The 13,979-nt window shown below is 38.0% G+C and overlaps 1 protein-coding gene across 2 annotated transcripts in view; it reads right to left on the bottom strand.

Moving 5' to 3' along the window:
• Window positions 1-4,003: 4,003 nt before the first annotated feature.
• Window positions 4,004-13,979, bottom strand: part of slc9a7 (solute carrier family 9 member 7) — a 147,443-nt gene continuing 137,467 nt past the window's right edge. For both annotated transcript variants that reach the window (XM_072576958.1, XM_072576959.1), the window contains 2 exons: window positions 13,291-13,396; window positions 4,004-11,225 (listed from right to left, as the gene is read on the bottom strand). In XM_072576958.1, coding sequence (XP_072433059.1) covers window positions 10,977-11,225; window positions 13,291-13,396 — 355 coding nt within the window. In that variant the 3' untranslated portion in view covers window positions 4,004-10,976. The remainder of the gene's footprint in view (window positions 11,226-13,290; window positions 13,397-13,979) is intronic.

The following is a 13,979-nucleotide window of genomic DNA, read 5'->3' as shown; positions in this document are numbered from 1 at the left end:
AACCTAGATTGCTGTTGTTAGTCTTTCATTTTTTTTAAATGGTTGCAAGTTTTGATTAACATGTAAATCCCAGAATTTCTTTCAAGTCACATTGCCAAGATAACGTAAGGTTTTATAAAAAACAGTGACAACTCAGCTCAGACAATGCATTAAATGTGTGAGGTTAGAGACTATTTCTTTGATGTTATTGTCAGGGATAAATATTTAACAGGATATCTGGAAGAGATCCCCTGCTCTTCAAAATAATTCCACTTGATCTGTTATTTCCAACTGTGGGATCAGATGCAGCCTTGGTTTAACATTTCACTGAAATCAACATTTCCAACGTTGCATGCTGGGCACTAGGGTGTTAGCTTAGACTGTGTTCAAGTCTCTGGCGTGAGATTTAAACCTGCAATCCTCCAAAGCAGAGTAGAGTACACTACCTGAGAAACACAGTTGCCACTGATGCCACAAGGCAATTTCATTTCCTGAATTGTATTTTAACTCAGTGTGCCAACATTGATTTCCCATCACTAGTTGCCCTGAAGGTGGTAGCGAGCTGCCATCTTAAACCGCTGTAGTCCATATGCTGTAGGCAGATCTGCAATGCTGTTAGGGAGGGAATTCCAGGATTTTGACCCAACAACTGAAGGAATACCGGTATATTTCCAAGTCTGGATGGTGAGTGGTTTGGGGCCAAAGTGTAGATGACAAATAGTTAACCAGTTGCTTCTTGATAAACTTTTAGATGTAAATCTAGCACAAGTGCACATACACACATCGCACAACATACATGGACAAGATTTCTTTAATCCTCAAAAAGAAAAAGATTTGAATTTATTTAGCACTTTTCATGGCCATCAGAGTGCACAGGGCACTTTCTTGCAGATGAAGTGGTTTTGAAATGTCGCAAGTTATAATGCAAGAAACCCAGGAGCCAATTTGCACTCAGTAACACCTTACTATTTGAGTGTTTAATGACTGATTAATCAGATTTTGTGATGTTCATTGAGGAGTAACTATTTGCTTGAACATTTTGGACCATTCAAGCATATAATGGGATCTCTGTTTAATATTTGAACAAAACGACTGCACCTGCAGAAGTGCAGCACTCCTGCAGTATGCCATCTTTACCATCTCACTCTGGAGTAAGACATGCAACCAGAACCTTTTGATTTCAGAGGGGAAGTACCTCCAACTGATAAACATCTGACAAAGGCCTGAAATAAGCAAGCTATGTGAAATATTTTTATTTTTACATGCACAATACCACAAGTATTTTGCCCACAAGTTACAGGAACAAACAACTTCCTCTTTTTTTTAAAAGAAGGGCCAGTTTCTATCAATTTGATCTTACTGAATCACAGTATATTTAGTTTAATTTCAATCATCCAGGAATTTTCAAACAGCATTCAGGTCAGTGGCTTCAGCTGTAGCTTCTTACCAGATTTTGTTTTAAATTAAATGATTAAACACACTTTACAAAAGAAAACATAAAGGTTGAAGTTTTAATGCCAACTATACTTGTATCGAAATGGTTAAGAAACATTCCAACCATGGAGACCAATTATAAACTATGTTTTATATAGAGCATTTTATCTGTTATGCAAGGTGGCAATAGCCTAATGGTATTATTGCTAGACGATTAATCAAGAAACACAATAAATGTTCTGGGGACATGGGTTTGAATTCTATCATGGCAGATGGTAGAATTTGAATTCAATGAAAATCTGCAATGAAGAATCTAATGATGACCACAAAACTGTTGTTGATTGTAGAAAAAAAGACATCTGGGTAATTAATGTCCTTTAGGGAAGGGAACTGCTGTTCTTACCTGGTCTCATCTAATGTGACTCCAGACGCAAAGCAATGTGGTTGACTTTTACTTGCCCAATGGGCAAGAAATGCTGGCCTAGTCAGCAATGCCAAAATCCTGTGAATGAATTAAAATAAAATTACTTGGCCTTGGCACTTCCATTTCATTAATCTTAATTGTTTTATTGTGATTCATATCAAAGGTAAGTAGCTTTCCAAAGGGTCATGGCACAACACAGGTCATAAACATGACAATGAGTCATGACAATAAAGCACTTTGCTTTAAATTGAGGGTATTTATTCTAAGATTTTATTAATGAATCTGGATTCAGGCACAAACCAGGTTTGTACAGTACAAAGCTAAAGTTTGTGTTGTTGTCGTCTGTCATCCAAAATTCACTTTTCATCTGTAGAATTTTTGAAGCTAATAATGGACTTCTGTGTCACAGTTTATAGGAAAACAAATGTGGTCTTTTTCCACTACTGTAGTGTTTGATTTTAGTATCGTTCACTTAATCTGTCAGTCATTCTAAATGAAACATTCACAGAATGATACACATTCATTTTCACCCCGTTTCTAAGTACAAGGAAGAAGAAAGATTCCCTTGTGTCATTAACTATTCCTCTAGAGGAAATTAACCTAGGTGTTTCCTCAGGCTACTTTTTAAAAGAATCTACTATTCTGTACTGATGGAGCTGACACTGCAAGCAACATATAAACACATCACAGTCGGAGAATTGTGGACACAAAAGCACAACCTTCTGTAGTGCAGCACACTGCAATGATAATTTGCATTTGGACACCTTTCGTATGTTAATACTAGACAGTCAAAATGACTATATCAAGAACAGGTCATATCTGATAAATTTAACTGAATTTTTGGAGGTGGTGACATAGGCAGTAGATGAGGGTCGTGCTGCAAATATTGTATACTTGGACTTTCAGAAATTATTGGATATGGTACCACATGACAGACAGTTTGGCAAATGAAAATGTTTGGGATTGATGCGTCCTTGGATTAGAAGTTGGCTAAAAGATTGGTAACAGAGGGTAGGTATAGATGAGCATTTCTCAGATTGGAGATGGGTTGAAAGTGTTGTTCCCCAGGGACTGGTGTTGAAACCCTTTTTGTGATTTACATACATGATTTACAGATGGGCATGGAGGTAAAATCTCTAAATTTGCAAATGATACAAAGCTAGGGACAATAGTGAATTGTGAGGCTGATGCGGAGTGAATTCAGGGGGGCATTGGTAAGTTTGCCAAGTTGGGCAGTTGGAATTCAATGCAGAAAAAGGAGTTTTGGGAGAAGAAACACAGACAGACAATACAGGGTCAATAGTACAAGTGAGGGGAATACGGAAGCAGAGGGACCTTGCGGTTCAAGTGCATAATTCTCTAAAGGTGGCCAGACAAGTTGAAACAGTTGTTAAGGCGGCTTATAGGAACCCTGGGTTTATAAATAGAGGCAGAGAGCAAAAAAGGAAGGAAGTGATGCTACACCTCTAGAATATTGGTGAGACCACATTTGGAGTATTGTGTTCAGTTCTGGGCACCTTATTTAAGAAGCCCTTGTGAGAATTCAAAGGAGATTTACAAGAATGATACCAGGAATGAGGAAAGATCAGAGAAATTGGGCTTATTCTTCTTGGAGCAGAGAAAATCAAGAGGTGACCTTATTGAGGTTTTCAAAATTAGGAACAATTTTGATAGGGTAAAGGATATTCTGCTTCCACTAAATGGTCAGTAATCAAAGGTTACAATTTCAAAATTGTCAGTGAGAGCACTAGGACAGAGACAAGGAGAAGCTTCTTTACAGAATTGTTATGATTTGGAATGCACTGCCTGGGAGTGTAGTGGAATCAGATATCATAGGAGGTTTCAAAATAAAACTGGATATATATATTTGAAAGTGATGATTTTAGAGGTCTACAGAGATGGGGAGAAGCTGGATAGCTCTTTCAAGAGCTGGTACAGAAATGATGGGTCGAATGGCCTTCTGTTGTACTGTAAACTAAGATTCCATACAAAGACATTGAGGTCTGTTTTCTCTATACAATATCAGCCATGCTGATACTTGTCACTTCAGTCACAAGTGACAATGCTTCAGGAAAGCAGTAAATTAGAATAACGAGGATGCAACCCATGGTCAGTCACAATTGAAAGAGGCCTCACACGATACAAAATAAACACAGAATGTGAAGATTTGGTTTATATTCATTTTTATTTTTATGACAACATGTATACTTGAATCTTTCTGTACCATGCATGATGAAACATGATTACGTTAGTACATTAACCTGTACAGTGGTACACTAATTGGGAAAACTACGTAACTCACATTTGCATTAGAAACACAGGGTCAAGTTAGCTACCATTTGACAAATGGATGCTAGTTAGTTCAGTGTCATCTCAGGTCCAGATGATCTAGGTCATGAAACTGTTCAAAAGACATCATACTGGACTAAAAAAAATCATTGTTTTTATGGCACAAGCATATGAACAAGCTCCAAAGTCAACAAACAGCAACCATTTAAACAGTGAATGATAATTTGCCAACATGACTGACCTTTGCCATACTGAGTACTGTTGACAGACAAATTTTCATAGCAGACATGTACTTTTTCCCTCCCTCTCTACAATTTATAATTCACACACTATCAGTGTATTAAATAATATTTTCTCCCCTTTACTTTCAGGTGAAATTAAAGCAGACCTAAGACATACAGAAGTTTGTAAGGGGCAAACAATCTAACCTGATGCAAAGGACTGCAAAACACAAAGTCAACAATAGCGTCACCTGGTGTAGATGACTTTGTAAAGACCTTTACAATTTATAGCTTCAAATCTCTTGCACAGTTCTGCATAGCAGAAAAATATATATTAAGATTTATTTTCAAAAATCCAAGAACTACACTTCAATAATTATGAAGATGCAATGGGATTTGCTTTGGAGTGCTTGAATTGATTACTGCCCGCCTCAAACCCTCATTTTGGGGATGCCATTGGCAGGAGTATGTGGCTAAGAAAAAGACTTCCTTCAGAACGACTTGGACAGATTCACTGAAGACAAAAAAAAACATATCTGGACGGATGTGCTCAGTATAACCATAAATGCTTCCAGTTTCCTCACCCCTGCTCACTTTCCCCTCCATGTGCAGTGGGGTTGGGCAGGAGACAAAAAATATTTAACATAAAAGTCATTAAGACTGTGCATTGTTGTTGCTTCTTGTGATTAGATACACCTCTTCTCACAGTAATAAATAGGCCAGGATAAAAATAACGAATCATTTCGATTTGCTTAAGCTCTTCATTAACTTTCAATAGTAACAATTTTGAGAAACCAACGCAGATTCTTGAGGACAGAAGACTGGAAAACATTGGAGACACTCTTTACACAAGTTTACATTCTTGATTATTTTTAAAGTGTCCCTTTTTCTCAGATTGCTTCCTGGTGGCTGCAGAGAGAGGCTTGAGCCGAAGAAAAATGGGTGGCAAAGGTGGGATACTAAACACTGGGTAGAAACTAGAGGAAAATAATGCAGATTGTTATTATTTCGTCTTTTCTCTTCTCCCTCCCCATAGGTTTCAACTCATGGGCTTAGGAACAAAACATACTGGGAACTTGACAAGCTTTTTCTGCATCGAGTCTCGTACACAAGGGCTATTTGTTAGCAATTGGCTTGTTCTTCACACAAAGAGCATAGATTTCATTGCAATGCATGGCCAATCACAAAATGCACAAAGAACGCACTGAGAACAGTTCCCTACTTGTAATTTAAATAGGAGCTTTACGCACAGTAAAAGTTCACTTCAGCTCGGACATTTCCTTGCAAAAATGTACTGGAGAAACACATGGACGGATAGTTGCTAAAGTGCTGATTTTGTTTAAACTCAACAGAATTTTAATCATTTGACATCAGAAACTCTTGCCCTCAATTTCCCTCAAGACTTCATGAGCACACCCCATACTATTGTGCCAAAAGATCACTTGTCACATCTTAAGTGTAAGAGATGCTTCCAAATGAAAAGGGTTGCATCAGAAAACTATCACAACAGAAGGTATATCACAGGATCTCAGCTTTTTTCTGATATTTGCATTCAATTGCTCCACAAAGCATATCAACAACAGGAATAGTAAGAGCGTGCATCTAACACTTCTTGAAAATGTAAAATGTTTAAAAGAAAGCCAGACTTCTGCCTTTCACAAGATAAATCAGCCTGATTTCATGATGTATGAGCAATTTGAAAGTGACCTCAAAAACCCTAAACGTTTGCAAGAAATCGCTGATAACATTCCTTCCCTACCTCACCACTTTGTTGTTGGCAACAGTCTGGCAGATAAGAATGCATTAGAAAGCATCATGTGATTTGCTCGTGATCATATAAAGACGACAAAATATCTTTCATTCATTATAAAATAAACTGCAAAAGCACATTTTCATTAAAAAGCATTGTCATGGCGGAGAGAGGAAGGAGCATGGGAAATAATCTGTTACATTACCAAAAGCTGTCCTGCTAATATGGAGGATAGAAATAAAGTGCAGTACGTGTAGAAGTTAGTTTCTACCTGTTGTGTGTTTGGAAGTGAGCCAATTTATCTTTTTTAAAAATGCAGTAAAACTTAGTGGATTTATTTGTTATTGATTAAATGATGCCGGATGAGCAGCCAAGTGAAATTCTGCATTTAACTAACATAGGTATGTGTGTAAATTGGCTTCAATCTAGCCACTTGAGAGAAGGTTCCTTAAGAAAAACATAGTCCCAAATTCCATTAGAAGACAGATGACTACTAGCTTCTGTCCAAGCACAACAATCAAAAGGAGAATCACTATTCATTTCATCCCTAACCCTAACAGTATCTCAGGCTCAACTAGGTAGTGTGCAATCTCAATCACCCCAAACCAAGCTTCTGACCCTCTTTTTTCATCATCATGAAAGTCCTTACAAGGATCCTTCCACTTTCATAATATCACGTGTCTCTACTCTTGCCTCAATTTATCCACTGCTGATGCCTCAGCCATGTACTTGTCACTCTGGGCTTGACTATTTCAATTCTGACCTTACCAACTTTCCATCCTCCATAAACCAAACAAACACTCATCATACCCCAACTCGTATCCCACTCACCAATCACCCCTGTACTCACTGACCCATATTGATTCATGATCCACAAGGGATCCATTTTAACATCTACATCCTTCTGTTCAAATTCCCTTTTGGTCTCACTATCCTGCCTCTGTACTGCTTCAGGCTCTAGCAAGCTCCAAGAACTCCACTCCATCACTGACAGAAATGTTTTTAACTATCGAGCATTTAAACCACTTCAACATCCTCGCCATTTTTAAGATGCTCCCTAAAATGTGCCTCATGGATCAAAATTTTAGACATTCCTCTTAATAGTCCTTTTTTGGATCACTGTGGATCACATTAAACATCTTCGGAACTCTTCCTGTATTAAGGAAACTATAAAAGTAAGCTCTGCTGTCAATGTTAGCAATGTAGGATATGAAACCAAAGGATGTTGTGTACATATGTACATTTTTAAAGATGGCTTTTGTGTACCAATTTGTTCTATTTTCAAAGCATCAGTTAAATTGTGACTGCCAGTGTATGGATGACATATTTACAGATCAAATTCTAACAATTAGAAATCAAAAGAAAACAGGGTCTAGAATCACAATTCAGCTAGGGATAGCATGTACAAAAGTTAGAAATCCTGGCAAATACTGTCATTAAGAGACTATTGCCAAAAGAAAATTCAAACTTGCTGAAACATGAGCATTCCTGAAAATTATTGACTCAGTCAAGTTTCAAGGCATCAAATGCTTCTTAGATACTGTGCATCATTTAAGAATAATAACATTATCTGAAAGAGAGAAATGCCCCTTTCCATCACTTATTATTAGAGGCAAGCAAAATTGGAAAAATCATTTTTTGAACAACTGACATTTGTTCATTTCCATCTTCACCTCTTCACATAATTGGGGCAGGAAGCCCAAGAAATGCTTCCAGTGCTATCTGGTACATTTGGAGAAATTCCCTGCAGCTTTCCAGGTATTCTGGCAAAGTTTCCATTTGACACTTTAAATCTTTTCACTCCCTCCTGACCCGGTCTCTACCTGAACTGAAGCAAATTTGCTCTGAAGATATCTGTGTTAGTACTCTTGAAAAGGTTTTTTTTTCACCTTCTTAACTGCCTTTGTCATTGAGGATCCCAAAGGTGAGGCATTACTTTCGGTAACACAATTTTTGCACTTGCTTTCTGGGACTCCAATATTCAATTTCCACCTCAATGATGTTCAAGCATGTTACAGAAGTCTCTGAAACCTCACTTCAGTGAAATTGACTTTCAGGATAAAACTTTCAATGTCCCTGGGATTAACAAAGTACATACCCAAATGACAAAAATAAAGACTTGGCAACACATTTACAGTAACGTGGCCGGTGTAAGGTTCATTTCTGCTCCCGGCAGTCCAGTTTCCTAGTACACTTCTGCTTGAAATGCATTGCTTGGGTAAAATTGAAGCTTTTACAAAAACAGTTTACATTTTCAAATTACCATGTCTTTCTTTAAACTGGGCACAAAATCCTTAGGAATGAGTCACTGGAATGTCCCATATAGGTCAACACAGCAGATTTTTAAGTTAGGGTCAATTCAATCACTGGACTCAGCAGATTTCTGCCTCATTATTCCCTCTGCATAATAAACACTCATCTTGATGAAACAAAATTACACAGTGCAAACACATAGCCTTGACAAAACAAAGTGAACTCAAGTTACAGTTAGTTCTGGGCAACTGTTCAATATTAAAACAAATCCTGATAACTTCTGGAAGTTAAGAAAAGGGTTCTTACATTCCTGCAAATAATAGTCGTTTTTGTCTCATTAAGTGCAACTTCCAACTGCTTATCGTAATACTAAATCAAGATACACAATTATAAATGGATACATTACACTAATTAAATGCTGTTGATGTGTCAGTCACATAAGGAATGGTCAAATCAGGTTGCTATAATGTTACTAATGAATTGTACAGAGAGGCTTGCTGCTGACTTTGCTTCAAGGAACAGTCTATAACAGCTTTGAATTACCTCCTGTGAACAATTACCACATTTTCTCCTCTAAATGAAGTTGGCAGTCTAAATGTTTTGTATTCCTACAGTCAAGTAAAACTGCATCCCTCGCTCAAATGCCATTCCAACATGATAATGTTGTGATCAGGTGATGTGCAATTCTTTCACTGACTGACTTCAGCTAAAAATTTAATTTGAAAGGTCTTTTTGTTTTTTTTTACAAAGAGCATTTTAGGATATCTAGCCTGAGGAATTCAAGATAATGCTCTTTAAAAAAAAATGCCACTTGTAACAGAGGACAGTGTGACAAATTATGTTGGGGTGAAAAATGTGAATCATACAAATAAAGTTTTGATAGTTTGGAGAATTCTGAAGAGGAATCAGAGTGGACTCAAAACCTTAACTGTTGCTCTCTCCACAGTTTCTACCAGGCCTGAATTTCTCCAGCATTTTCAGTTTTTCATTTCAGATTCTGAGCATCTGCAATATTTTGCTTTTAGGGGATGACTGTATTTTAAGTTAACTGGTTGAACTTTGAAGCAAAAATGGTTTGAACATCTACCTATCTGGGCTTCTGTCTTCTGACTGCAAAAAAGAGAATGACAGATTTCAAACTGGTTTACCTCATTTCCCTATAAAAACCTGTGGTCCACTGACGTCAGACTCCTACTGCCTTTTCCACAGATTCACCTTCTCCAAAAGCAAAAACAAAAGCTCTGGAACACACTTCCTTCAAATGATATGAAAGGAAACGAGGACATATGTTACAGTAGGTTACCGCCACCCAGACATTAAAAAAATGCAAGGAACGAATGATTTTTAAAAGCATCTTGCCATTTACCTTGTTCCAATTCACCAGCATCATTAACAAGCATTACTGTAATGCTGTTTTGCACTAGTTAGATTTGACAAAGAGAAGAAAAGAATCTGACCTCTGGACCCCCTTGGGAGAGATGGATATTACTTGCCTATCTGCCCCAATCAACATCAAGAAACATTCGGCTATCAATTGACAAAATCCAAAAATAATCTCTTCAGCCTACTTCTCCATGGGGTTTACAGCTTTCTTTTTAAAAGTATTGTTCTCTAATAGCGGCTCAGGACAAAAGTGAATATCTTAAAGTGACATAGAAACTATGTTGAATAAAGGGATACAACAGCTATACAAAGATGTGATCACACAGGTACGTTTTTGCAACAACAAAATCACTTGTAAGAAAATAATGTGCCTTGACTTAATGGAGTAAGCTTACTGTCCCTTCTCTATATCATGCAGAGGCTGTAACTAAATTTCAAAGTTCACTGAAATTTTATTTTCTTTACCCCAGCCCCCTTCACTCCAAACATCCCATCACAAGCCTTTCCTCATCTTACGCCAAGATTTAGTCAGTCACTGTCAGTTATGTTGTAACGACACAAGATGCCACTTTAACAGTGCTGAGTGTAACTGTCATTCAAATTAACTGCTCACGTCATTGGGAGGAGTAGAAGGCCCAAGCGCATTTATATTGAAATATTTGCAAGGAGCTCTCTTCGCCAATCAACTTCAGGTGTCATTCCTAGAGCAGCGAAGAGATAACCTTCTTTTTGCCACTATCAAAAATGCAATGGCATTACAGCATCTACAGACATTGCCTGCATTGTGTTGCTTTGAATGTTGAAGGTAAAAATGAGCTGCACACTAATGGCAGCTAGTGCACGATGCTGATGGCAGCAATTTCTGAGACTGGCAGCATCATACGACAGATTCGATTTCAGTGCAGCCACTTTGCACCAGGAACGTGCATGCACTGTAACTGGGACTTTAGGTGAAGCATCACAGTGTTGAGACTAATCAGTCAGTCGACAAAGGTAATTACAACAGCAATGGCACTAGTAATACACTAAAGGGTCATGGCAATTTCATACTTTAGTAAAAGCTTAGTGAAATGCCACACATGTTTTCACATTCTCACACTTTAAATAGCTGAGCCAAGAGATTTTTGGGGAGAGCAAGGAAAAAAAAAACATTACACAAGTAAACAGTTCAGTCTCATTGCCAAGAACAAAATAGGCTTTGATCCTTCTTGGGCTATTCTGTGGCTCGCTCACATCATTCCAGTCATGCATGATCATCCAAGGGAAAAACTAATCTGGTGCCTCTAGAAATAAGTTCATGATCATCTGTTCCCAAATCACGTTCCAGTACATCTTCCGAGATGCTCTTGGTTCTCTTGCCATCCACACTGTTGGAGGCAGTACCTGAACTGGAAGAGCCATTGGCAGTTAGAGTACTGCCACCGTAGGTCAAATTTAGGTCACCATCATTAAGGATGAGATCTGAATCGTCGTCTCTGAGCTGTTCTTGATTCTGGAAGATAAAAGTAGCAAGTTAGCATTACTATAGGACATTGTCAGTAATCTCAATTTAATAGGTATATGCATTGTCCTAACCACACCAAGAATAATCCTTACAATATTTTCTAACAGTTTGATGCATTAAATCTTCCTGAACAGGAAAAGCTCAAAGTTGGGCGCTGGCCATAATTTTGATGCGATTTATTGTTGTACCAAGATACAATGAAAAGTATTGATTGCGTGCTAATCAGACAAATCATACCTTATATAGAACATAAGGGTAATAGAATAGAATACAGAATATAGTGTTACAGCTACTGAGAAGGTACAGAGAAAGATCAACTCTGATATATGAGAGGTCCATTCATAAATCAAACACAGCTTGGAAGAAGGTGTTCTTGAATCTACAACCATCAACTAGATTATTTAAGATCAGTCCTGTTTATAATGGGCCAGAGTTTGTTATAGTAAGTCAACTAATAGCAACTGAGTGTATAGACCTTTCTCTGGCAAACTTTAACAGGGCAAGTTGCTGAAAGGGCAAGCTGATAACAGTGCAGCAAAGGAACCTAAGCATCTGGGACCTGAGGAAGAGAGGAATAAATTGTTTATTTTCCTAAATAATCACGTTGAATGATTGTGAACTTGATAATACATGATCTGAGAAGGAAGTGTAAGGTAGAATGAATTATAATCCCTACGGTATGGAAACAGGTCCTTCGGTCCAACAAGCCCACACTGACCCTTCAAAGAGTATTCCACCCAAATTCATTCCTCTACATTTACCACTGACTAATGCACCTCACCTACACATCCCTGAACACTATTCTCAATTTAGCACTGCCAATTCTCCCAACCTGCACATCTTTGGATTCTGAGAGGAAACCACAGCACCCAGAGGAAATCCACGCAAACCACACAAAGAATATGCGAACTCCACACAGACAGTTGCCCAAGGCTGGAATTGAAGCCAGGTCCCTGGTGCTGCAAGGCAGCAGTGCTAACCACTGAGCCACTGTGCCACCTTGGGTTAATTCAATGCTCGATCAGGCACAGAATAAAAGAAGAGGAAAAGAAAAAATTGGATTAAGAGAGAAAAGTTTAAACAAAAATCTCTTACAACAACTAAAATCTGAAGGAATGGTGCTCCACACTTCCAAACAGAGATGTTGTTTGGCAGTAATTAACATATAACAAAGAATTATAACTTGTACCTCCTTCACAAGTACTGCTGTAATTTTTCATGCGCTTTAAAAGTAAACAACGTAGCGAGTTGCCATTTCTGTGAACTTCACAGTCAATTGGCACAAATCAGGTCAGAACTTTTGGATATTTGTGTTTGAGTCTGAGTTTAACTGTACTGTTTCCCCTGCTGACACATTGTTGTATAATTTGTACATAAACTACAGTGAACACTGTTCGGTTCAGTTATTTTGACAGCAAAATAGGAGCTAACATATCATGTAGGTTACTGCACTGAGGGAAAAGAACAGATGGACACGTTGCAAGTTACATACTAACTTCAACAAAAGTTAGGAAATAAGGAGCAGTTTCAATTAGACATGTTATGGCAATAAATAGCCAGCATTTTACTGGATGGAGACCAAGGATGTGTGTCACATCAGACATATCAACATGGTCTTCATTCATTCTAATGGTGAATCTATCACTTCCAACTGCTGGGCAAAAAAAAAAACCGAGAAACTGTTCTAAAATTGTGTTTTATAAATTCATGTCTGAATCTAATATCAGAGAAATAAAAATCACCTGGATCTCCAGCATCTGCAGTTCATTGTTTAATTTTCTACAATTACCTGAATCATGTACAAGGCATTTACAACAAAAATGGCTGCAGCTAGTCAGTGATTTCTATCCCATGCCACTATAGTGGAATAATCAATGAAAGATATCCAACACTTTCGGAAATTAAGTCAGATCCAGAAAAGGTACAGGTTTCCTACCAATTTTGCTGCCACCTCAGCTTTCAAAAATGAAAAAGAACCTCACATTTATTTTTGGAGCAGAAACAACATGTACTTCAACGTAAGTTAGTCTAAACCGTAATGGCCAGTACTTACTTCGTAAGCCAGTGGACTTGTCAAGCATCGTGCTATAGGACCACACCAGTTGGGTAATGTGGCAGTGAGCGGAGGGCCACTGTGCGTTAATATTGGCTTCAGATAACTGGAGGTTTCTCTGTTAAGGAAGAATTCTAAATGCCAAACAAGAAGAGGAAACTTTTCAAAATTAGTCATCAATATGCCTAAACATTCTCCAGGTACAAATAAATGCAGTATCTTTTCTGGCAGGCTCACTATATTCATAAATCTAAAATCTAATATTATCAGTGAGTTATGTATATTTTCTTCCCCTTCTTATTCTCAGTTTTGAGTATTTCTGTAACAGGTACCATGTTCTTTCCTGAATGAAAGGAAAATATGAAGATCGTGGCTGACGATGTTACAGATGGGATCTGCCCAAAATCCCTGTGGAATTCCAACAATTCACCAAGCCTCTTTACACAGAACCTTCCAAACCCTTAACCACTTTCATGTGTAAGGACAAAGGTAGCAGAACATGGGAACATCATCACTTACACGTACCCCTCCAAGCCACTTACTGTCCTGACTTGGAAATATATCGCTGTTTCTTCACTGTCACTGGGTCAAGCTCCCTTCCCATCAGCACTGTGGGTCTGCCTACATCACATAGATTGCAGCAATTCAAGAAAGCAGCTAATCACCACCTTGTGAGTTCCAAAGAAGAA

This window comes from Chiloscyllium punctatum, chromosome 9 (genome assembly GCF_047496795.1).
Source record: "Chiloscyllium punctatum isolate Juve2018m chromosome 9, sChiPun1.3, whole genome shotgun sequence".
NCBI lineage: Eukaryota > Metazoa > Chordata > Chondrichthyes > Orectolobiformes > Hemiscylliidae > Chiloscyllium > Chiloscyllium punctatum.
The sequence above is the reverse complement of the archived record's forward strand: the minus strand, read 5'-3'. Positions and strand labels throughout refer to the sequence as shown.